General features: G+C 41.7%; 1 protein-coding gene across 2 annotated transcripts; it reads right to left on the reverse strand.

Annotated features, from left to right (window-relative positions):
* On the reverse strand, nucleotides 1-25,666 carry hspa9 (heat shock protein 9). Of its 2 annotated transcripts, XM_034115711.1 has the most exons (16): nucleotides 25,374-25,666; nucleotides 24,283-24,341; nucleotides 23,850-23,937; nucleotides 18,817-18,998; nucleotides 10,687-10,811; nucleotides 10,522-10,595; nucleotides 8,446-8,552; nucleotides 7,683-7,938; nucleotides 6,778-6,987; nucleotides 6,216-6,443; nucleotides 4,741-4,963; nucleotides 3,749-3,843; nucleotides 3,155-3,247; nucleotides 2,122-2,262; nucleotides 1,394-1,429; nucleotides 1-1,351 (listed from the first exon to the last, which is right to left on the reverse strand). In XM_034115711.1, exons 1-16 carry the CDS (start codon nucleotides 25,452-25,454, stop codon nucleotides 1,268-1,270), a joined length of 2,082 nt encoding a protein of 693 aa, XP_033971602.1. In that variant the 5' UTR covers nucleotides 25,455-25,666; the 3' UTR covers nucleotides 1-1,267. The 2 variants fall into 2 exon arrangements, with proteins under 2 accessions (XP_033971602.1, XP_033971601.1); XM_034115710.1 differs by having other exon boundaries at nucleotides 1-1,429.
* Between the last annotated feature and the right edge of the window lie 1,566 nt (nucleotides 25,667-27,232).

Below are 27,232 nucleotides of genomic sequence, written 5' to 3' on the forward strand. Positions count from 1 at the left end.
TAACATTTCAAATTTCAGATGTTTTATTAAAAAAGACAGCAAATATTATCTCGGCCCTCAATTTCCACTCCATTATATAATCCCGCCCACACACAAAAAGAAAACAAATCGTCCCCCAATTCAGTTCAACACGCTGCCTCCTGCTGGCCTCACCGCTCTTTTCAAGAGTAGAGCACAATGGAACACTATCAGGCAAGCAAGTAGCAGATGGTACTTTGCACAGAGCACTTTATGACAGAAACAACACTTCATAACGCAGGCATGACAGGGCCAGGCTCATCCTGCATTCCAGTATCTGTCTGAAGTAAACCCAGGCCTCATCCTCAATTGTTCCATTTCAAAATCAGATGATTGTGTTGCTAGTTTAGCCAGCAGATCTTTCAGACATGGATTTCACAGTCAGAACGCTGAGTAAGGACGCAAATATAAAAAAGAAAAAATTGGGGTTCTCACAAATCAAGCCCTTACATTCTTATTAAATGAGAAAAGAAAACCTAAGGTTGACCTCATCCACACACTCAAACACAGATTCGATTTATTTATTTTCTATCCTTCCCCCTTACCACTGCTTCTCTACAATAATGTCCATCGGCAGTTGAAAAATGTCAGCTATGGACAAAACAAGACCTAACGTAGCAAGCCTCGTGTTGTTGAAGAAATAAGGACAAAAAGGATCATAATTCCTCTCGGATGCGTTTGTACAGATCGCGAACGTGACAGTAATGAATTATTATCACAGATGTGCATTGGCTTTGAACTCTTTAGAGTGAACCCAGGACAACTGAGAAGTGACACGTTTCTGACAGAACAAGGCTTATATATTTAAAGTGTTTTATACAGTAACTTCCCACCTCCAGGTTGCTATGAGCGCACTTTTAAAAACAAGATGGCTATAACTGATGTAGAGCACACTATGACATTATGTAGACTGCGTAGGGCTGTCCTCCGCTCAACTGGTACAAACATGAAATGACCAGAGCCATGGACAGGCTTCTTCAGAGGATGGAGCAGAACCACATGAAACCTACAAAACAGAACCTTCACTACCTCAGAATGTAAATCAACAGCTGTGTAAAAATAAACAGACTTTGATTTTGACGATTAAATTACAGACAGACATGGAGGAGCCTACATTGACATTTATCATTTCGCTAGAGGATTTTACTGCCAAAACACAGTAGAATAATATATTATAGTGAGAATGACTTCAGCTCGTCACTCAAGGGTCCACCGTTGTCATGGAAACACTGACACACAAGTGAAAGATCTACTGCTGTCCCTCCTTCTTCTCTCCCTCTGAAGAGCCCGAGCTGCCGCTGCTGCCGCTGCTGCCACTGCTGCCACTGCTGCCACTGCTGCCACTGCCACTGCTGCCGCCGCTGCCACTGCTGCCGCCGCCGCCGCTGCTGCCGTCACGCTCCGCTGCCATCTGGGGGGGACACACACACACACACACACACAAACACTGTCACTCAAACTGCCAACACTTCATTTACAACTGATGATATTATAATCGTTCTCGCCAATAACGTCAGTGAGAACCATGGCATTTGTTACTAAAATAAAGACAGTGTTTACTCTGGTATATACTAGCAATTACTGGGAATAGATATTTGGAATAGTACAAACTATGTTTTTAGTCCTATACGTTCTGCTGCACATGGAAAACTGTCAAATATAGTTTTAGTTAACAGCAACTGAATTGTAATGAAGTCTCATAAATGTGTGAATTGTGAATTAAAATCAAATAAAAAGGCAAACACATTTGTATAAATAAAGGTTTTTTTCCTGTGAAATCAAGAACTGATATGAAACTGTAATCAACATGACCAAAATAGGAACCAGAACCGTACCAACACCCAATGCCCAGGTAAGTGTTACATTGTGAGCTGCTTTCCTTTGTCTGGTGATAGTAAAACAGGTCTTACTTGATTAAAACCCCCCTAAAAATCTATTTTCAATAAGAGATATACCATTTGTTAGTTACTGCCCTCATTAGTAGCCACATTTAACAGTCTGAATTGAGTAGCAATTAAATCTACATTTTCCCAAAACGTATGAAAATACAACATTTTTTCCACAGGAATGAAATGACAGTTCTGCGCTGTGATATGTTCCTACCTTTTTGTAAGCCATCTCAAAGAGTTTGAGTGAGGCCTGCTGCAGGGTGGTGGCCGCCTGCTTGATGTTCTCTCCCGTTTCTGAGTCCTTGTTGGCCAGAAGGTCCCTGACCTTGGTGATTTCCTCCTTCAGCTTGGTGCACTGAGGACGGACGGAGAGGAAACGGGAATGAATAAAGATGGCTCGTGTGTAAAATACATGAGGTACATTACATTGGATTTAGCCCACGCTTTTATCCAAAGAGACTTAAAATAAGTGCATTTGACCAAGAAGATACAAACTTGAAGAAAACAGAATCATAATTACATCAGGTTTCATAGAGCCAAAACATTTCAAGTGCTACTCAACTAGCTTTAGATAAGATTAGTCTTTTGTTAGTATACAAGGGCTTAGTTGGTCTACGAGGGCTTAGTTGGTCTACGAGGGCTTAGTTGGTCTACGAGGGCTTAGTTGGTCTACGAGGGCTTAGTTGGTCTACGAGGGCTTAGTTGGTCTACGAGGGCTTAGTTGGTCTACGAGGGCTTAGTTGGTCTACGAGGGCTTAGTTGGTCTACGAGGGCTTAGTTGGTCTACGAGGGCTTAGTTGGTCTACGAGGGCTTAGTTAGTCTACGAGGGCTTAGTTAGTCTACGAGGGCTTAGTTAGTCTACGAGGGCTTAGTTAGTCTACGAGGGCTTAGTTAGTAATTGTATTGCTCGAAGTGGAGTGGAAAGAGATGAGTTTTAGTCTTTAGGGTACACACTGGAGGATTAACCATCAGAATAATGATAATAATAAAAAGGCCCATCATGGTACAAAAGGATAGTACAGCAGACAGTGTTGCATGTCAGCAGGTTCTACAGGATCATTATTCAGGGAGCTATAGAAATGTTACCACCCATTTCCTCAATAATTATATCCATAAAGAAAGGTGAAGTACATCTGGAAATGTCTGTTATTTAGTATTATAGAGCAGATGTTACACTTTGTTTTCAGTGTCCTCAGAAACGTTGAGTTGTGTATTTGCTAGTTTGAACAACAAAGAGTAATGTTACCTCATCAGCAGGAAGCTGGTCCTTGAACTCCTCCATCTTGGATTCTGTGTCGTGGACGATGCCCTCAGCCATGTTGACGGCCTCCACACGGTCCTGTCAACAATCAAATGAGTTAGACACAGAGCTAACAGGTCTGTAAATGACCACAACTATGTAGAGATTCCAACTACTCAAACTGGAAGATTTCATGTAAATAAACAAATGTCTAGTCTGACTGGTCTAATGACAACAAATCATGGTGATTGAGCCTCTGATGAAAGTATTGCAATATTAATATATTTGCAGTATATGTAACAAAGAAAAGATGCTGTTAAAGAACCCTAGTATAGTAGATTAACATATGTATATACTTTAGTTGCAGTAGTTTTGTAACATATTTATTATATTCTAATGTTTAGTTCTTTACACGGTGCATTGTATTATATAGTACCTGTGCTGATATATGTACTGTACAGGGGAAAGAAATAAGGGACATTCTATGGAACTACTGAAACTCTGAGCCAAATCAACCTGGACTTGCGTCTTAAAAGCCACTTTAAAAGAAATGGACTCATTGTTGTGGTGGTAATGCACTTCAGCGTTTCTGGTGTTTACCTTCCTCCTGCGGTCCTCCTCTGCGTACTTCTCAGCATTCTTGATCATGTTCTCGATGTCATCTTTACTGAGACCTCCTGATGACTGGATCACAACTGAGGAGAGAGCAGAGACGCTCAGCAAAGAGCCGCTCCACATTTACATCTGACCATTTCAACAGTCTTTTGAGACACGTTTAGCTCCCCAAATGCTCTTCTAAACCAAACTCATTAATGAACCTTTGGATTAAGCCAAAGATTCAGTGTTTGTTCATGTAGCTACATGTATGGATTGGTGCAAGAATGAGTCCTAGAACCCGGAAATGAGTCAGCATTTTACAACATCCGGTTCCATCGTCCTGAAGTTTTTAGGCTAGATTCCCAAATTAAGATCTGTGGTCAACACAAGCTGAAGAGATTTACAAGTTTTGTTCTACAATATAAATACGTAAGTAAATACCCAACAGGTGAATGTCTGAAGCTTCTAGAACGTCATAAAACAGTGGTTGCTAACAAGTGACTAAAGGAGACTACTAACCATCATCACACCCAACATAAGCCGCCTTTAGCTTAGCAGAGTTGATGCGCAGCCATAAGACCGGGATGTAGTTTGTTTATAGCCCAACGTTAGCTTTTTATTTCTGGCAATTGCATTTATGCTTCAAAAATCACAAAGTGGTGTTAATATGTGGAGTTCGGTATCATAAACATTACTATTTCTTTGCACATATTTTCTTCAACGTATGTTTATATCAAAATGTATTTTATTCCAATATAGTGCAACTGTCATGAAACCAAATGATTGTTTGCCACAGATCCTCATTTCTTGATATTCCCAGAAGCTTTTGTTGAGGGGGCCCTTGTGATGCTAACTTCCTGGTGGGCCTACAGAAATATGTCATCACTGCTCCACTCTATTCATATTGATTATTCATTCTAACTGAAGACTTAGCAGTCATGTGAACACAATTCTTAAGTTCTTGATGTATGTTCAGCTCATTATGTGACACTCACTCTGCTGTTCCCGGCCCGTTCCCTTGTCCTTGGCGGAGACGTGGACGATGCCGTTGGCGTCGATGTCAAAGGTGACCTCCACCTGAGGAACACCGCGGGGGGCGGGTGGGAGTCCCACCAGAGTGAACTGACCCATCACCTTGTTGTCAGCAGCCATCTCTCTCTCCCCCTGACACACCTTGATCTCCACCTGAGTCTGACCGTCAGCTGCTGTGGAAAACACCTGGAGGGAGCAGTGAGATACATTAGGGGTGTAACGGTATACGTATCCGTACCGAAATTATTCGGTATGGGCCCTTCGGTTCGGTACACGTGTGTACCGAACGAATATAACGTTAAACGTAAAAAATGGAGAACGTGAACAACTTTTTGGAAGTAATCTCAGGTGCTGCGTCGCAGCGTTCAGTGTAATTTGCTCACATTGGGTTCAACGCGTCATAGAGTGACCATGTCATTTCATTGGACGAGAGGCATACTATGAGAGCTGGTCACAGGGATGCGTTCAAATTTAGTCAGTAATTTGAGGAACTGGCGAAATGGCGAACGCAGATAAAGTTGAGCTCGAAAATCCTCCAGCATCATTGAAGTCTCCGGTTTGGGAACAGGTTTCGCAGTTACGTACAAGGATGACGGACAAAGACAGGTGGACCGAACCAAAGCTGTTTGTCGGCATTGTTCAACTAACATTGGTTACGCGGCTGGCAATACATCAAACTTGCACACTCATTTGAAAAGGCATCACCCGAACGTGAATATCACCGGTACCAAAAGAAAAAAGACTGAAGTGCAAACCCAACTCCAACTAGCATTTAAGCCAAAGCTATTACAAACGCCAAATATCCTTATGTTGCCATGTTAGCAAAGCGCTACTTGGCTGTATCTGCTACCTCTGTCCCTAGCGAGACGGTGTTCTCCACAGCAGGAGACATTGTTAGTGCCAGCAGATCTGCCCTTTCGGCAATCAATGTGGACAGGTTCATTTTTCTTAACAAAAACATGAAAATACAATGACAAGCAAGCACGTCCTAATGTCAAGCTGGCTGCTTAGGTACTAGTACAGTACAGTTCAAATACAGATTATTTCAGTTCATCGAAATGCTGCACCTTAATGTTTATTTTATCATATTTAGTATTTATTTGAGTGAATACATTATTCACAGTTTAATAATAATTAAAAAAAAAATATATATATATATATATTTTGTGATCATATTTTCTGCTGTGCCGAAAACGTACCGAACCGTGACCTAAAAACCGAGGTACGTACCGAACCGAAATGTTTGTGAACCGTTACACCCCTATAGGACATGTATACACTTTTTTTAAATAAATAAATAAATATATATATATATATATATATATATATATATACACTTTTTTTAAATAAATATATATATATATATATACAGCTTTTTTTAAATAGCAAAGAGGCTAACCGCTCACTATAAAGCTGAAGCTGCAGCATCTGTCAGTACCTGGCTCTTCTTGGTGGGGATAGTGGTGTTCCTGTTGATGAGTTTGGTGAAGACACCGCCCAGGGTCTCGATACCCAGAGACAGTGGTGTCACATCCAGCAGCAGCACATCAGTGACATCGCCGGCCAAAACACCACCCTGGATGGCTGCTCCGATGGCAACGGCCTCGTCGGGGTTGACTGATTTGCTGGGCGCACGGCCGAACAGATCCTGCACCGTCTGCTGAACCTGCAGGAGAAACAATGATGCATTCAGGTTACTTCGAGTACGTTCGTCTTTGTTCCTTACAGAACGCCATTTTTCTATGGGAATAATCTCTTAAAATGTGTTATTTGCAGGCATGTAGGGAGCCTTTTATTTGTATTTGTTTGCATTTAGCATTACAAATGTTGAGAGGAAACAGATGACTTGTTTTGGTCTCCCTTAACTATATTAACTTTGCTCTTTAATAAATCAAAAGTATTTCAACGTTAGAATACTCAATATAATAATGGAAAGCTTCTGCACTAATTAGAAAACAGTAGTGTTGTGGTTGTAACCGCGTTGTACGCGGTGTGTTTACCTTTGGCATGCGGCTCATGCCTCCCACCAGGAGCACCTCCCCGATGTCTCCCTTGGACACCTCAGCGTCCTGCATGGCCTTCTGACAGGGAGCCACTGTGCGTCGGATCAGGTCACCCACGATGCCTTCAAACTGAGAGCGGGTCAGCTTTATATTCAGATGTTTGGGGCCGGAGGCGTCCATGGTCAGGTAGGGCAGGTTGATGTCCGTCTGGAAGAGAGAATATCCAGCGTTTTAAATAAACAGGAAAACATTTTAATGAAAAAAAACCTCACTAAAGGAGTCTTCTTGATCTTGCTCATCAGTACATGGTGTAATTGATCTCAGTTCAGCCATTCAAAGTAAGGCTTAAAGTATAAATGCTGTTATAATTGTCAGAAAAAAAACTATAAGTTTTTTTTAATATATTTATTATATTATATATTGATGCATTGGTCTTTAGGGTTTAGTTAAAATAAAATATGAAATCAGTGAAGAATAAACAGCATGCCAAAATGTTTTTAGGTATAAATATGAATTGCTCATGGAGTGTATTTTGACTTGAGGCCTGTTGCATGAGGGACTATGAGCAGTGTTTCCCCTACCATTGTCTTGGAGGGGCCAACGGAGCCCCGCGCCCTCCCTGAAATTCAAGGTGTTTAAAAAATATATATAGCACCAAATTGCAACTAATCTATATCTACTGTCACTTTTCACATTGAGCATGTGCTCTTTTATTAAATAAACTAAATGCTTTCATTTTAAGTTGTGAGTTTAGTGTTTTTGACCCTAAGAAACACTGATGCTGCTCTGCTCCAGAGGATTAAAAAAAATATATATCCCAATGCCTGCCACCCCCCCCCCCCGCTCAGACAGCACCCCCCAAAGCAGTAAACCTAGGGGAAACACTGAAAGGGTTATGTTACCTGCAGAGAAGAGGACAGCTCACACTTGGCCTTCTCAGCAGCCTCCCGGACTCTCTGCAGAGCCATGTTGTCTTTTGTCAGATCCACACCAGACTCTCTCTTGAACTCCTTGACAATGTGTCTGAGGAGGTGCTGGTCGAAGTCCTCTCCTCCAAGGAAGGTGTCTCCGTTGGTAGACTTCACCTCAAAAACCCCCTTCTGGATCTCCAGGACAGAGATATCAAACGTACCTCCACCCAGGTCATAGACGGCAATACTAGAGACGGAAAGGTCATTTCAATAACATTGGCACATCAAAAGCTGAAGAAATGACCGGACAGCGTATCCTTATGCAGCACCATCACTTGTCCTTCAGTAAGAGCTGATGGTGTTAAGTGCAGTAGGAAAAACCAGGCCCCTCTTGTGTCTTTATTATGATCCCTGTTAGCATTAGCATGACTAATGGCCATTCTTTCTGGGGTCCACACACGGCAATCTAAATACGCATTTACACACTAAAGCCACAAAAACAGACATACAAACTTCTACTACAAATACAAGTCATTCACATTAAACATAAGTAAACTTTCAACCTCGCCTGAGAGGACCCTAAATTGTGATTTATCTACCCTTATTTTTCTAATTACATTCAAGAAAAACAAGGTTAGGTATTAAAGATTTTTTGAATACATTAATTTCTACTTTTACCCTTTGATTGCATTTTGAACCGTTCTTTGGTTTTCTCTTTAACAGAATCTGGCCCGTGAATGAATTCTCCACTTACACTTTATCCTCAGTTTTCTCCAGACCGTAGGCCAGAGCAGCGGCTGTGGGCTCGTTGATCACACGCAGGACGTTCAGACCAGCGATCTGACCCGCATCTTTGGTAGCCTAAAAAAACAATAAAACATATATTTGAGAATATTGTGAGGTTCTGGATTGCCAATATTTTGTCCACACTTTGAATGCAGCACCAGGGATACACAAAATCTTTATTAGTCTGCCGCCCTTTCCCATTGCAGTGTACATCCATGCGTGTCCTTAATGTTCTCACTCAACCATTTCATCCCATTACAACATTTGTTTGAAATGGTCATAACTGGCAAATGAATTCTTGATATTTGGCCAAAGACTTGTGTCTTTAAGTTTTTCATGAGAATGAGACGGATGAATAAGTAAAACATGAAGCCTCTGGTCACAGCTGTCGTTTAAGAAAATCAGTACACAGCATGATTTGAATCAAAATCTTTTTAACCGATATAACAGATTAGTAACTTTCTAAACATGTGTCCTATGGTTGTCATTTTATACATATTGCAAAGTAAACAGCCTGATCAAAGCAAACTGGCTCATTCCAAATTATATTGTTTTCCCATAACAAGGTATGGGTCACAATTTTCTAAATCATGACTAGGGATGGGTATCGTTTGAAATGTATCGATTCCGATTCCGGCCGTCAGCGTACCGAGCCGGCCGTCAACGGCCCGCTGACGACCGGCCGTTCTGTGATTCTCCAGAACACACAGATGGCCAGTCCGCCCTTACCCTGTATTCCACCGGGTCACCGCGGCACAGACGGACCCGGTGGAATACAGGGTCTACCGCGTTTAGGAACCGTTAAGCAGAACCAAAATTGTGTATTTTGTATGGGTACCCGGTACCTTCTTATCGGTTCTCATCTGGAACCGAGTTTCGGTTCCCAACCCTAATCATGACAATAATCTATGTTTGAATGCTCTGTCCACTTCCTCCTGGTAATGCTTAAGTTCAATCAAAGATGTTTTACAAACAATCTGAACAGATGATTTATTACTAATTTGGGAACAAACGCAGGTTACCAAACTTCAGATAACACCTTACTAATAACTAGCACACACAGAAATAATAGTACAGGTCGTTGAGTTGCTGATCGTTGAGTTTACTTATTAGATGCAGGGTTTTGTCTAAACCTGGTTCAAGGGGCGCTGCACCCTCTTACTTTCGACGTGTGCCCTCGTACCAAAATACAGATTTTCCGTGAAATGTCAAAGTGATGCCAGTGGGGTGGCAGTGGTTCAGTCTGTAGGGACTTGGACTTTGGACTGATTGGTCACTGGTTCACGTCCTGATCGGACCAAGATAAATACAGAGCGTGAACTGGTCCTGAAGAGGAGTCAGTTCACTTCCAGGGACATTGCCGAGGTGCCCTTGAGCAAGGCACCTAACCTCCCTGACACCGACTATACTGGCTGCCTCTCGATGCATGTGCGCATATATTGCTGTGTGTATTGTAACTGTACAACAACAAATATGTGTGCACGAATGTAACTGCGTGTATTTGTATGTATGTAAAAAGAGTGGAAAACTGAATTTCCAGGATCCATCTTCTTCGAAAACAATATTTTTGTTCGTCAAAAACTCTATAATTACACCAAAAATATGAAAATCGTGTCAAATAAACCGCCAGAGACATATTTGTTTTTATAGAGTTCAGAACAAATAGGGGATGGATGTCCAGTAGGTCTGCCGGTGGACGAGCGGCAGGCAGCATGCTTACACTTAAACTGTGATTTCTGAAATAGACCTTTTCTTTTACTGTCCTTTTTTCTGTAGAGGACGTAAAGAATTATTGTTGCCGCCAAAAAAAATTACGGAAGTGACGTTCGCTACCTCATACTATATTTTTCTAGATAAACCCATGAGATGTCTGCTGTTATTTCTGAAAGATAATTGCTTATCGGATTGTTTTAGTGCTCACATTTATTTATGTATATATATTTTTTATTTTATTTCATAGGATTCATCAGTCAGACCAACTCCACTGACCAAATGGATTTAGACTGGTCCATCAGAGCATCATGCTGAGTGTGTGTGAGCGTACCTGTCTTTGGGAGTCGTTGAAGTATGCTGGTACAGTGACCACAGCGTTCTTCACTTTGGTTCCCAGGAAGTTCTCTGCAACACAAATATAAAAATCATTACTATAACCAATGCTCATGTATAGATAATAAAACGTCAAAGAAACACTGGCACTGCTTGCTCATACCTGCAGTCTCCTTCATCTTCATCAGGACGAAGGCTCCAGCCTGGCTGGGGGAGTACAGTTTCCCATGAGCCTCCAGCCAGGCGTCACCGTTAGAAGCACGCACAATCTTGTAGGGGACGTTCTTCCTGTGAACAGAAAAAAGGCATATTTAACATCTTTAGGCTAATGAATCAGGTTTATTAATCTGTTTATCCGTTCAGTCATTTAGTCTTTAACCCTCTGGAGTCGGTGGACGCACCGGCGCGTCCAGGTGCGCATAATTTATGTAATTAAATCATATATTTTCGATTATAAGGAGTAGAAATATGATTCAGATATCCGCGGAATCGCTGGAAGTGTAGCTTTCCAGCGATACCTCCTGTGAGACTGTAACCAGGGCACAGCAGCCAATATGGCCGCTCAAAGCAGCTTGACTTTTTCGCTAGCAGCAGTGAAGATAGAGCCTCAGAACCTGAAGTCTTCGACTTTTATGAAGAAGAATAATACAGGGACAACAAGGATCCATTTGGACATGGGTAAGTGTAAATATTACAGTAATAGTGTGTACTTGCAATGTGTGGGGAATACCGCGAAAATGAACAATAGGTTTATTGATATATTTTTTTTATCGATAGTCATGAACTTTTTCTTGGGACAAAATAGATTCTCCATTAGCAACGTTTACTCTGTGTTAACGTGTTTTATATGTAATAGGGATGTTAAGATTCACTGATTCGCATCGGTGCACCGGCTTAAACGTTCAAAATGCGAGTGCACCGGTTGAAAGAGTGCACATCGGCTACAGTTTGGGTTGAACTTGCTGAAAAGAGAAATCTGAAAGTAAGACATATGAGCTAAAGGTCCCATGTCATGGCCATTTCTACTGATCATAATTCCATTGTTGAGGTCTACTAAAATAGATTTATATTGTGCAATTTTCCAAACTCACATTGGTTTCTCATACAGCATCTCTGTATAGTATGTGTATTCACTCTGTCCTAAACGGCTTGTTGGAGCTCCTGCCCCCCCCTCCCTATGAGCCCAGTGGCCGTCTGCGAGACAGCGAGACGCAGCGAAACCATCCCGAACACACACACACCCGCAGCCTGGCTGGGAGTTTGTGTGTGTGCTCACACACCGACTCACAGCCTCGCCCCGCCATCTCAGGGAGGAGAAATCGACAGAGCTGCAGCTGAGAAAAGATTGAGTGTGTGTGTGTGAGGAAGTCCGCAGATTGGTCAATTTGGACCAATCCACGGAGGGGTCGTGGTTCCCGGAAGAAAAAAATTGAAAAAGAAAATCTCCAACGAGGCGTTCTGGGGCAGCATAGACCGGTCTTTTCTGTGTTAGAGTTTTACTCGCTACAGGGTGTACTTTGAGGGTTTGTGACTCTGCAGACCGTTTACATGCAGAAAAACCTTCATAACACAAGGGGACGGGTAATAACCGGAAAAGCATGACATGGGACCTTTAAAACACTCAGTGAGGTGTTATGTCAGAGAGAGTGGTGTTTAGTTTACAGCAGCCTGTGACTGCCAATAATAGTTTAAATGTCTTCCTTACAATTGTAAGCAGTTATGAAATACCAGTTTGTGAAAGGTTATTTGTATTCTTTATTGTTCATATAGAAACCACACTACTGCTTTCTGCTCACTGGTGAGTTAGCCTATGCATGAGTGTTAAGGCCCGGACACACCAATCTGACAACAAAGAACTGACACAGACGGACCCCGACTGTTGCGTCGCCTCGCGTCTCTGCGTTTTGGCCATGTGTCGCACTGGAACACACCGCAAAGACTTCAGCCGACGGCCAAGAAGCACGTACGAACTGCGCATGCGTGAGTGGCAATCACTCTCCTTACCAGCAGGCGGCGGTAGTGTGTATTCGTCATTCAAAAGAGGCAACAACCGGAAGACAGACTGCGTGATAACCGAGAGAAGAAGAACAGACTGCGTGATATAAACAAACAACAAATAGCGTGTGCGTTCCATTTTCACTCTACAGCGAGAAGCTCATGGGGCTTTCCCCAACCTGTGTCGAGAGCTGGAGTTAAATGAAATCTCAGATTTGCCTTCTTAATCGTTTGTTTGGGTCCCTCACTTCCGTTTCGCTTCTCATGCACTGATTCGCTAGCTGAACAGCTGTTTTGTTTGTTTAAGGTGAAAAAGAAACAGCATGATGGGATGTGCAGTACTAGTAGAGAGAACCAAATATGTAAAGCACTTTTTTGTTAATTTATGGATTTGCTGCATATAAGGAATAAAACTAAATCCTCTGTCGTACCATATTGAATTGTATCATTATTTTGCATCGTGTTGAATCGCATAATGTTGAATCAAATTGTATCGAACTGTATCGCAACAGGGGTGAATCGTATCGCCTGGTGCTTCAAATGTATCGTAGGCAACGTATCGAGATGCGCATCGCATCGGCCTCAGTGATGGAGATGCACATCCATAATGTGTAAACGTTATTTTGGTGTGTAAAAGTGAGATTACATGTGTAGATGATTCAAATAATCATTTATTCGTCCCACAACGGAGACATTTACAGTGGCTATAGACATGTTTTTGCCATCGATTATTGTATCATACTGTTCTGTACACATGTATGTATACGTGTGTCTGTGATTTTATACTGAATGTAAAGTAACTGGAATACCTGAGAGAGAGAGAGAGAGAGAGAGAGAGAGAGAGAGAGAGAGAGAGAGAGAGAGAGAGAGAGAGAGAGAGAGAGAGAGAGAGAGAGAGAGAGAGAGAGAGAGGAGAGAGAGAGAGAGAGAGGAGAGAGACACTACTGCCCCACCTCCCAAACTTTCTTTTTATGTGTGCATTGTTATTTGTGCTTGAGCAACATTTTACTTGAACTTTATTTCAATGAAATTAGTTGTAATTATTGTCCTACATTTTAATTTGTTTTACAGAGATGTTTCACAGCTGCCTGGGACTAGTGGCCCACAGGCGGCGTATATCCAGGAGCCAGAACATGCATCTGTGCCTGTCTCAGGTCAAGATCTACCGTGGCTCAAGGGCCTTCACCAGAGCCATCACCACCAGTGACCAGCAGACCAGCATCACTACAGCTGCCTCCACCTCCATCTGTGGCTGCCACCAGGTCAAGATACAGCTCGGCACAAAGGCTCCACCACAGCCATCACCTTCAACCCAGCCAGCAAGGAGGTCTCGTGGAGGTCTCGTATAGCACACGTACATACACAGCAGCCCATGCACCATCACCCCCACAGCAGCCAGACCCACTGTCTTGGAAGACAGACAAAGACCTTGACACTGTCTTGACATTTATAATGAATAGTTGGTTGAAAGTTCTGATGTTCAATATTGTAAATAGAGAGATTTTCCAGTTTCTTATATTTATAATCAATTGTTGGTTAAAAAAAGAAGTTTGAATGCTCAATTTGTATTTGTACACATCACATGAACCTTGGTATGTAATATGAAGTCATTATTAATGATATTAATGTATCTCAGTCCCTACTGTGGGGAAAGTAGAGTGATAAACACCCATTTTACTCAAAATTCGAATTTGTTTTATTTTAGACATGAATTACACATTTATATACAGTGTAATTCAAATATTTCACTACTTTTGTGATCCTAAGACTTTGGTAACCAAATCTAAAACACCAAAAAAAAATTGGATGAACATTTTTGATATGTAACACATGGGGTGCCATGTATAACAAGTACATTTACGTGGAAGGCGTGTGGTGTAGTGGGTTGTGCGTTGGTGTTCAAGGTTCAAACCCCACTGAGGCATGACAGGGGGGGGCACGAGAGACTAGGAGGAAAATGGTTATGAAAAATAAAAATAAAAATAATTATTATTGATTCGAAAATAATATGATATAGTACAGTACAAGTACGTCTGGGTCTCTGTTTCATTCAAGCCCAGGTCTGTGCGTGTGTGGAACGAGCCATTTTGTGTGCGAGCGAGAGCGCACCGGTACCGGAGATCGTTGTTCGCTTCTGGACACAACGACATGCTGACTGAACTGGGGATTGCCCACAGTATTGAGTATGTAAGTCGCTTTGGATAAAAGCGTCTAACATGTAATGTAATGTAATGTCCTTTAAATCAGGGGTTCCCAACCTTTATTGTGCCAAGGACCGGTAGATACATTAAAAAAAAATCGCGGACCGGTTGTCAATTTTAACTGATTTTAATATTTACTCACCACCAGCAGGTAGCAACAGAGGCTAATTGTATGTAACAGCCTGAACAAATACTAGAACAATATGCATCCAAAACATATTAACAAAGTTTAAAAAAGAACCGGTGTTGTTTTTTGGTTTTTCGGAAAACCAAAAAAAACCGACGTTATTCAGTTTTTAAACCAAAACGGGAAAACAGATAAATCAACGTTTTGGTTTTGTTTGTATGATTTACGGATAATCCAGTGAATGCTGGGAAAACGAGGAGAAGGCGCATTATGAAGGAGATGTCTGGTCGCCAGGGTGTGTGTGTGTGTGTGTGTGTGTGTGTGTGTGTGTGTGTGTGTGTGTGTGTGTGTGTGTGTGTGTGTGTGTGTGTGTGTGTTTGTGTGTGACACTGGCATTTGTTTTCAGAAGATATTATGATAGTGTCGTTCGTTCCGGTGCACTCCCGACAGCATTTAGCACTACATCGAGATTAAGATTAAACTAATTTATTTTGGGAACAGCCGCATATATGCCGGTGTCGGACAGACACAAACACACCGAACACACAGAGCTGAGCTGAGCAGAGCACATACACACACATCATGCGCCTTGGTGACTGACTGGACATCTCCTTCATAAAACTAATAAAAGGGGGAGTAATCGGGCAGTTCGATGTGTGTAGAGATGTGTGTAGATGTGTGTGTGGTTAACACGTAGCAGCCTGCAGTCACTCTTAAACTGTTCTGATTAAATTAAACACAGCGAAGGCGGTGCGTAAAAAGGCACACCGAGTATACGTCCCGCTGCCTCCTGATGTTGCAGCCATTTCATGAAGTGAAGGAGGTTTTCCTTCTATAAAACAGCTGCGGGCAGCAGATACCGTGAGAGTCCCGGACATTAATTCATAGATCAAGGCAGACTGGTTTATACTCTCCTGTTTTGCCAATCCGGTGCTTATACAAATAGCTCTACACCCCTGGCCGACATGTCCTTAAAATGAAGTCCGAGTTTGAAATATATCTCAAATAATGTATGCACCACCATTTCCCCACATAAACATAACAGTCTGCAATCAAACGGTTGTCTCCTGTGCGCTCCTCTTCCTACTTGGCGCACCGGTAACATGCTCGTGCGCACAAGAGGCTGAGACCTTAGGCTGAGCCGCCGAATCCCTCGGAACATCATAAAAGCCATTTTCAACGGTTTTCTGGTGAAAGATTAACTAGCTACTGGATGAAATAATATGACTGGTGGCATAGGTGCGAAAATTAAACACTTTTTGAAAAAAATATCATGATAAAATATTTGTATATATTAATAATTCTGCAAATATTACGATAAACTCAAAGCTATTTCGCGGCCCGGCAGTAACACCTCCGCGGCCCGGTACCGGTCCGCGGACCGGGGGTTGGGAACCCCTGCTTTAAATCACCTTTTTAAATTACAACTATCATGCTATATTTGAACAATATATTGTAGGGCCATACCTATATAAAGTATATTTATACGTTTCTGTTTTCAAAATACCAAACAGATCATGCATTTTAGCCATGCCTCATTTCCCTCTATTTGCTGTTCTCCAGCCCTGTTTTTGCAGGGGGCTGATTCTGTGAGCTGCAGCTGACCACGCCCCCCTGCAGGAGAGGGGAGCCGCTCTGATCAAGTCAGAAGAGGGGGAGAAAAAGAGATCTCCGTCCTCCGTGTTTTATTATATTATTATATAGAGTCGTTATTCATTTGTTTTAAAGCTCAATAAATAACAAAGAAGACCTTTGACCGGCACTTTTCTAATTTTGTCCGGAAGATTTAACTTTAACGGACACCTTGACCGGCGAACTGAATCTCTGCCGCACGGTCCCCTCGTTCCTTGGAAGAGGCGGAGAGGTGGGTGTTTGTCATCTGCTGGTGGACTAACCGGAGAGAATTACAGTGCTTGCCTCGACGGGGAGGGATTGCATTGAATTACAGCAGTGGGAGCAAACACTTGTCTCGGGGAGGGAGAAAAAAAGCCACAGCGGAGAATAAACAGAAGGGAAACCATGGCAACCATGCGCGGGAAGTCTTCTTCGCTGCTTTTGTGGCAGACTACAGCGCCACTTACAGGCCTGGCATATGTACTACAGCGTCTCCAGCGCTTTCGAGCGGCAATAGTCGGCCGTGGCCCAACACCACATTCCCCTGATAGGTGGAGAGTTGGCCCAATAGCCGTAGCGCCACTTCTGTGACGTCAGGACAGTGTTCAAATCTGGATCAGTTTTTATCAGATCCGTTGCAGCCCCTTTTTTAGAGATTTGGGTATGGAGAAAAATAGAGAGGGTTGTGTTTTCTGACACTTGGTGAGTTCCCTGGAACACCGGGGACACATATTCATGTAGAAAAGACGTACAAAAGTGCATTTTGCATGATAGGTCCCCTTTAAGGAAACATCTAAAAATCGAGAAAATACCCTTAGACTCCAGAGGGTTAAGCTCAAACATTTACTGAACTTATATTAGTTATCTGGGTATACATTTGTTCAGCTTGTATTCACAATGAAAAAATTAAAACATTTGAAAAAAGTATATCATGTTAAACAGCAAGTGGTGAAATGAATCACGATTTGCCAGGGAGTCATTAGTAAACACTTTTGATATTAGTCAATAAATCGATCAACTTTAATAAATGGCCTAACAGTGTTTCTCAAAGTGGGGGGCGCAGAGGCATGACAGGCGCGAGAGACCAGGAGGAAAATGGTTATAAATAAATAAAAATAATTATTATTGATTCGAAAATAATATGATACAGTATAGTACAGTACAAGTACGCCTGGGTCTCTATGTTTCATTCAAGCCCAGGTCTGTGCGTGTGTGGAACGAGCCATTTTGTGTGCGAGCGAGAGAGAGAGCGCACCGGTACCGGAGATCGTTGTTAGCTTCTGGTGCTAGCGAGCTACGCTAACGGATATAAGGAGCTTTTTCCACAACAAGCTGGAGGAGAGTCCTCTCCTGTCAGACTGAGAGGCTCAGTGAACTAAAGGACTCTGAGTGTTTAGATAGTTAACTTTAGTCTAGGTTATCTCAGTGGGTCTCAAACGGTTTGGTCACGATTAATGTTAACAATTATTTCCGAGGCACACCTTCATATGATCATTATAAAAAAAAAAACAGGTATGAGGTGACGTGCCTTTGTGACGTGCAACAACATGTGTGGGAAACCCTGGATGCTTTTAACTTCAATATTTAAAAAACAAATCTTCCCGGGGGAGCATGCCCCCGGACCCCCCTAGAGGATGTTAGGTCCACACACCACCTATAAAAATAGCACTTTACCCCTGCTTACACCTATATGCCGTGAGCTGATTATTGAGCCTTCATTGTAACAGTCGTGGGTACACTGTGTATTTGCGTGGGGATTGTTGCAGTAGAAAATTCAACTGTAGCGACCGGTACATTGATGGGAAACCCTAAATGTTTGAGCACCCTCTATGAAACGTCAAGCTACCCCACATCACCCCCAAAAGAAATCTGCAGTGCAAAGCAGGCTCATTGCAGCCACTAATTCTGTGATAAAACACACTTTTCTGCCAAATATCAGCATTTTCTTTCTTTTCATTTTTTTGCACAGATTGCAAAGTGGCAAAGTATTATAACTTATTGTTCTAGCAAAGGGAGTGCACAATTGTATTATGTATTTATTTTTTTGAGCACACAGACTTATGGAGCATTGTTTTAGTATCACTGTTCTAGCAAAGTGATTTTTTAATTTTTTTTAAAGGAATGCTCACGTTCATATTGATGTATTTTAATAAATGTAAACTTGGCCCATTACGTGACTATTTGTGTTGGGGTGGCCCGCCTTTTTTATTTTTCTCCAAAGGAGAAAAGGTTTGAGAACCACTGGCCTAATGTCACATATTGTCCTCAGGGACATTGTCCTTACACCCTGCAGCAACTAAGGGAAACTATTCACGAGTGCAGGAGTAATGTAGAATGCTTTATAAATGCCACCCACATGTCGTTCTGCACCTCAGCGTCGTCATAGCGGCGTCCGATCAGTCTCTTGGTGGCGTACAGTGTGTTCTGAGGATTGGTGACTGACTGGCGTTTGGCGGGCATGCCCACCAGGCGCTCCCCCTCGCTTGTGAAGGCGATGACAGAAGGAGTTGTCCTAGCTCCCTCTGCGTTCTCCAACACCTGAGGGGAGGAGAAGTTCTTCAGTTAATTTACCCTGGCATAGGCATTATTTCCTTGCATGGTGTACCCAAGCTTTCTGTTAAACTGCTGTAATGTATATGCATAATAGTTTCTCTTAGAGCTTTCTGATGATAAACAATTATTTATCTTAAATCAATTAAATTATTTAGCAAACTGATACATTTTCCAATGATAAACTGTAACCTTATCAGAATTGAGTTAATAAAAATAGAGATGTCAGAACTTGTTGAAACTAATTCTCCTAACACCTATGTTTGCCAAAAGAAAATCTAATTTCCCTAAGCAAATATATGAGTTCTGCAATTGAGTGACACTGCAGAGCATGTTCAGACAGCAAACTATCTTAAAAGAATGACACTTTTATAAACAAACATGGGTGGCATCGTTCAAGGTGCCAACAAGATATATTTCAACTTAAGTAAAAACTGGTGGTTCCAAACTTGGAGAATATACCGAGTCAGGGCAAGATAGGAGACTGACATAAAGAAAAACAGTGACTGACGCTGCGTTAGAGAATCCCCCGGCTCTGATTGGTTGTATTCCTAAATACACTCTGGTACTTATATTTTTACTCAAGTACAAGATCCGAGTACTTCTACTTTTACTCAAGTACAGCTAACGTTAGCAGATAGTGACAATGTATACTAGTTAGCTAGCTCAACGATTCCTTAAAGGGGACCTATCATGCAAAATGCACTTTTGTACGTCTTTTATACATGAATATGTGTCCCCGGTGTTCCAGGGAACCCACCAAGTGTCAGAAAACACAACCCTCTCTATTTTCCTCCATACCCAAATCTCTAAAAAAAGGGGCTGCAACGGATCTGATAAAAACTGATCCAGATCTGAACACTGTCCTGACGTCAGGACAGTGGGGCTACGGCTATTGGGCCAACTCCACCAATCAGGAGGAGACAGCCACGGCCATTGCCGTTCGAAAGCACTGGAGACGCTGTAGTACATATGCCAGGCCTGTAGGTGGTGCTGTTCTCACTGAATCTGCCCTTGCTAAAACAGAGCTAGAAATTGTCAAATTGAGCAAAATGAGGCATGGCTAAAATGCATGATCTGTTTGGTATTTAAAAAAGAAAAATGCATTTTAGCCATGCCTCATTTTGCTCTATTGCCCCTTTCACACCGGCGCTTTTCCAGCTCCAGCTCCGAGCAGGAGCTGGAAAAGCGCCGGTTTTTCCTGTTCACACCTCAGCGGCGGCGCGTCATAGCTCCGGAATGCGGTTCACTTCCAGCTCCAAAAACTTGTCGGTCCAGAGGCAAGAGCTTCGGAGCTATGACGCGGCGTCTCTTACGTTGAGGCGTGCAGGAAACCTTACTTTGACCATCCGTTCGCTGTTATTGATCATTGTGGAGAGCAGGCAGACGTTTTGTTTGTTATTATAGCAGCTATCGGATGGAATCAATACATGGGCTGCACAGGTTGTCATGTCCGACTATCACAAGTAGAATCATAATGAAAAATACGCCGGTAAAAAGTGCCTGTAGAAAACGGCTTAGCAAGTAGTCAGTTTAGCTTCGGTTGCTATGCTAACATCACCCATGTTATACCAGAGAAACTTTCATAACAGCGTTGTGATGCCAAACAGCGTCAATTCAGACTGACACACATTCACTTAAGGGGAACTGGGGATATGTATCAGCTGCTTGTGTGACAGTCAGACAGTGAATACTTTAGAGCCGTGTGAGCTAACCCGGAGCTAACGGGAGAATAAACTCCCGTTGAAGAGCAGCCAGCACTGCAGCAGTCGGTAAATGCCGCTGAAACACATTAATAAACAATGAACCACGGCACTCTGGAGAAAAGTATAAGGTTGGAGAAGTCGTTATTTAATTTAATCTGGCTTCGTATGATTAAAAGCAACACGATCATCGACCCGACGCAGTCCCTCCCCCGTTGTTGTTGTGGGAGAAAATCAGAGACGTAAACTGTGACGTCATGGCGCAGCAGCGGCAGCTCTGGGCGGTGTGAACAGAGCGGGAGCTGAAAAGGGAAACGGGAGCTGAACCAGAAAAGCTCTCGCTCGGAGCTAGAAAGGGAAAAGCGCTGGTGTGAAAGCCGCATATGTGCCGTTTGCTGTCTACGGGTCTGATTCTGTGAGCTGCAGCTGACCACGCCCCCCTGCAGGAGAGGGGAGCCGTGCTCTGATCAAGTCAGAAGAGGGGGAGAAAAATAGATCTCCGTCCTCCGTGTTATTATAGGCCTATAGAGTCGTTATTTGTTTTAAAGCTCAATAAATAACAAAGAACACCTTTGACCGGCACTTTTCTAATTTTGTCCGGAAGATTTTAACTTTAACGGACATCTTGACCGGCGAAAGAAAACCTAACTGAAACTCTGCCGCACGGTCCCCTCGTTCCTTGGAAGAGGCGGAGAGGTGGGTGTTTGTCATCTGCTGGTGGACTAACCGGAGAGAATTACAGTGCTTGCCGCGACGGGGAGGGATTGCATTGAATTAAAGCAGGGGGAGCAAACGCTTGATAGGTCCCCTTTAAATAATATTGCGACAGAAAAAAAAACTTCACATCAGTTCACATCACGCTCTGCCGCTCCGACTCCGCACAGTTACTGTTAACGAATGCACCCGTAGGTAATGTAGCTGCTGAAGTTAGACCCTCATCGCGGAGCAGCAGAGTTCAGCCGACAGACAGGAAGACTCAAGCACACAGCTCGCGCTTCATTATAATATATGACAAAAGTAACACCATGAGCGTCATGATGGCACATAACACAGGGATGCAAACTCATCAGGTATGAAAAAGGTGACAAGGATCCGAGCCCCCCGACCCCACGGAATATCGGCTTTAAAATTAGGAATAACAGGATGTTGGCATTCAGAACAACTAAAGCAGTTAATAACAGAAACGCCAAAGAGTCACATCTAATAGAAATATATAAAAGCATGTATTTTAATTGTGTAGCAGTCCGTTTATAATTTTGGCAGCACTGTTGAGCATTTTGAAAATGTATTTTCATGCCTCTGTGCAAGGCTTAGTCTTTCTATCTTTATAGCCACTGGTGTAAAGTAACTAAGTTCATAAACTCAAGTACTATACTTGGGTACAATTTTGAGATACTTGTACTTTATTTAAGTATTTCAATGTGTTGCTACTGTGTACTTCTACCCCACTACAGTTCAGAGGTAGATGGTGTACTTCTACTCCTCTACAGTTCAGAGGTAAATGGTGTACTTCTACTCCTCTACAGTTCAGAGGTACATGTATTTAATACCTTTAGTTACTTCACAAATGTGGATGAATGATGTGAAATATAATCAAGTGTTAAATCAGACTTTAGTTCCACCTGGAGTAAATTCACAAGCTACCCTGCAGTATACAAAGTCATTCAAACTAGCTGCACCTTTACCAGCTTTGAGAACACTTTCATGATCAATCATTAGAAAACATATCATATATATTATTCTGAAATGGACCAATCTGCACAATGACTACTTTTACTGTCGCTACTTTCACTATATTTTGATGATAATACTTTTCTACTTTTACTTGAGGAACATTTTGAATGCAGGACTTTTACTGTAACAGAGTATTCCTACACTCTGGTACTTCTACTTTTACTCAAGTACAAGACCCGAGTACTTCTACTGGAACAGAGTATTCCTACACTCTGGTACTTCTACTTTTACTCAAGTACAAGACCTGAGTACTTCTACTTTTACTGGAACAGAGTATTCCTACACTCTGGTACTTCTACTTTTACTCAAGTACAAGACCTGAGTACTTCTACTTTTACTCAAATACAAGATCTGAGTGCTTCTACTTTTACTCAAGTACAAGATCTGAGTACTTCTACTTTTACTCAAATACAAGATCTGAGTGCTTCTACTTTTACTCAAGCACAAGATCTGAGTACTTCTACTTTTACTCAAGAACAAGATCTGAGTGCTTCTACTTTTACTCAAGTACAAGATATATACTTATACCACCTCCGTTTATAGCCTATGAAAAAAACTATTTGAAAACGAAGGCTAAAGCTAACGTTAGCAGATAGTGACAATGTATGCTAGTTAGCTAGCTCAACGATTCCTTAAATAATATTGCGACAGAAAAACTTTTCAGTTCACATCACGCTCTGCCGCTCCGACAGGGAGCTCTGCTCTGAACACCTGAACGGCCCGTTCTAACAGCTGTTCACCAGCGGTCCAGTCTGTGCCACAGTGACTCCGGACCGCACAGTTAATATTAACGAACGCACCGTAGGTAATGTAGCTGCTGAAGCTAGACCCTCATCCCGGATCAGCAGAGCCTTATTATACATCCATCAGCAGAGCCGACAGGCAGGAAGACTCGAGCACACAGCTCGCGCTTCATTAAAATATATACAAAAAGAACACCATGCGTGTCATGATGGCACATAACAGCTCGCGGCCGCAGATTACTCCGGGTCCCAGACACCCCCCATACCCCACATTTTTTTTTTTTGCAGATCTACATGAATCACACAAACGACCTATTTTGGATTCAAAAGGGCGAATTTCGCAGAAAGGTGACAAGTTTGTATCCTTGAATAATAAAATAAAATCTTAAAAATTAAATTAATTAGTCAGTTTCATTCCTTTCACTAGAACTAATAAGTATTAAACCCCTGTCAAAAGCACTTGACAAGTCATGTTGATTAAGAATATGTGTGTGTCCTAAATGTGAAGGCCAGAGATTCTGAACTACACCGAGTTCACGTAAACACAAATGTAATAAACCCAGCTATTTCAAAAGCACAATTTTAACATAATTAAGGTCACAAAGTCGACATACTTTACTATCCATGACAGTTGTGTGTTCAGTGAAGTTCATTCTCACCTTTGCCTGTTTCCCATCCATGACTGCGACACATGAGTTAGTGGTTCCCAGGTCAATGCCAATGACGGAGCCTTTGACCGCCTCTGACCTGCAACACAGAAGATATACACAGTTGTTATTATCAGTAGGGATGCTCCGATCGATATCGGCCGATATTCACTCTCTGCCGATCGATTGGTGTTCTCTATAAAGGCCGATCAGGAGAGCCGATCACATGGCGTAAAATACACGACACTTTTCTCTGTGCGCGGCTAAACAAGCTCGCCAAAATGGCTTCACCAGTCTGGCAGTATTTTAAGGTGTCCGAAAAAGACAGTAAAATAGCGGTATGCAACGTGTGTGAAGCAGAAAGACTTTACGATCACCACCAATTTATCAACCACATTTTAACAGTACACCAAGATATTATACGTTTTGTGCTGATGTTACTCACGCATAGTCTCTTCTGGACAGAGCTCTGAGAGCATCGGGTTGGAAGCCGCTCCAGGAAGCCTGTTTAGAAACAACAAAACAGATACAAACACATGTTAATTAGAGATAACAAAAAAAGTCCACATCCTTGGTTAAAAACAAGTAGCAGCATTGCATAACAGTAATGAAGTAGAAACAAGTAAGAACATTTAAGTGTGTGTCATGTAATAGTCCTAAAGTAGCAGCCATGATTATCACAATAGTAAATATTAAATATTTTACAACTGCACATGTTAAGTGGTATTGTACAACAGGGTTGTTATAAAATTATGATACTCCTGTCACAAAGAAGTATGCCACAAATGACATGATATTACAATAAATGATGTTTGATTTAGACATTTCTCAGAGTAGCCCGGTAGACCATGAACAACTGTAAGCTTAAGGGATTTAATTCGAACAGGACAGACATGACATAAACCTTTAAATCTGTGGGTGATAAAATGCATAAGGAAGGTGACACTGTGCTCGAAGTCGATTAGCTCATGTACAACATAACAGCCTTTAATATGTTGATAAGCAGACGATCAAAGGCTTCTGAACTTCTGAATTAAACTTAGGAACAGCATGTAACAAATGTTGCACCATGCTAGGGGGTGGGGATGCACTCATTGAAGGTCACATCAATCGTGAGCCATTCTCTTACAACACGCATGCGTAACTTAAATCTAGTAAATTAGATACTAATTCAGTCATTACTTGCATCTAATAAATGACACACATACAGACATAATTTAAACTCTTTGTACAGGTACTGCATACGGTTACATTAGCTCCAAACATCTGGTGTCCTTAATGCATTGTTAGCAAGTATGCACAAACACTTAATACCGTGCTTATTAAAAGGAGAGGAATAACACTGACCACTTCGAGCCAACGTTAGCTAACTAACGCCACATGTGACATATTGGTAGTCACGATTAGGTAAGCTAGCTCCAAGCTAACACATTTAGCACGCTAAGCTAGCCGGCAGATTGTCAAATCGTATACATATACTGGTCACTGATATTAACGAATGTTTAATAACCTAAAATACATTATTTTGCAACCCACCTTCTTCACCAAAGAGGAGACATTTGTTGTGGAGTTCCTTTTCGGGAGAGACCTTGAAACAACTTGGGCGACACTCAACATTTTGACAACTCGGCTAACAGGCTAATGTAAAATAAATGCAAACGTAATAAAACGTCTAGTGTAGAAACGAGCTCCCTGAAATGTTGAAAAGCGAAGAAAAACGAAAAGATGTCTATTCTCCGGGATTCTTTTTCCAGGGGTAGCGGCTTAGAGGGTTCGAGCTCGAGCTAAGGTCCAACACAAGAGCAACTGCGAAGCTTTTTCTAGAATTATCCAACACATGTTGCACCATACACCGCTGAAGGACCCCGAATCGGGCTTCACATCTACTGCCTGAGTGATATTAATGGTTTAAGCAACATTATATAATTCTTTATAACATCTAAGTACACTTTTTATTCTTTATATTATATGCATACGAAATTAGAAAAATGCTTGATATTCAATCGTAGCACATTTCTGCTATTTTTGCCTTTTTTGTGATCAGTAACAGAAAAGGGCACACATACGTAGTGGCCATGTGAAGGTCATGATGTAACCATGGATGTAAATGTACAGAGGGGTGTGCGGGGACACCCGTGTCACATGTGTTGCATCAGTGATGCTGAATGAACTTACGTGTAATGGGTACAATACAATACAATTTGTGTCAGTGGTGTAACACGTTAACGATATACAACTCATTATTATGCATTGGAATATATATTTTTGAGAGGGAGACAATAAGACTTATAGTACAAAACATATGAGGTCTAAACCCAAAAGCAGAGGACAGGACTTCAGGATAATCAGAAGGGGGTTGATTATACATCATATTAGCCTATATTGATTATATAGGCAGGACTTGGAAATAGGATGCGATTTATAAATACGTTGTTTTACAATGATTACTTTGTTTTAGATAACATAACTATGACAGGCCTTCTACACACTCCAATACAGTAGGTGGCAGAATAGAATAATAAGACTTACCTGCGTGTCTCAATTGTTTATCAAGTAGAGCCAGAAGCTTGATTATGATGAATTCGTATCACAAAATAACATACCCTGTTCACTATATCATTGTTTGTTTTATTAACTCCACCAGCAATAGAAATAGGTAATTGAGTTCCTTTTTAAATATATAAACTAATACATGATTAAGGGAATTAATCTAAGGGACATACGCAGGTAGAAAACCTGCTCTGTTGTGTGTTTGGAATACTTTGTATATTTATATAAAGAGTGGGAAAATCATGATTATAAGGGCATTTCAAAAATGTTTAGCTTTAAAAAAGATGCAATGGATTTTTTTGACAATATTGAATAGGTGTTACCTAATTCAGCAGTTGTATAATACAGGTTCAATGTTGACCCTCTTTTGTCATCACACAGCTGTTGACTCGTCTTTTTTAAGGCCATACCTCAGACTTTCTGTTTTTTTAAAACAGAAAATAGAATACCTGAGACTTTGAAAGCAGACAGGGTCAATTTCCCTTATCAGTGCAATATGTGTTGTGTTAGCACTATAGCCATCTTCCAACTAAGTCCTAATTTTGAGGCAGAGATTGAGAGGGAGAAGAGTAGAGAGGGGCTCAGTGCAAGTCCCTGGGCACCCTGAGCTTATGTTCAATGGTTAGGGTTAAGGCTAGGGCCAGCGTGTATAACTCATGTTCTGCTCAAATGCATGGGTGTTGCCATGTATCAATTTCAAAGGTAGGCTATAGCTGAAATAAGGCTTTGTTGTATGCAACGCGGCCTGTCTGTCAACATCTAGTCCACATTTAGAGATGCTTATTTTCTGAGACACATGTGATAAGTAAGATAGGAAGTTCATTTTGCATTAAAATATGTTTACA

The sequence above is a fragment of the Trematomus bernacchii genome, unplaced genomic scaffold, assembly GCF_902827165.1.
Source record: "Trematomus bernacchii unplaced genomic scaffold, fTreBer1.1, whole genome shotgun sequence".
NCBI classification, from domain to species: Eukaryota; Metazoa; Chordata; class Actinopteri; order Perciformes; family Nototheniidae; genus Trematomus; species Trematomus bernacchii.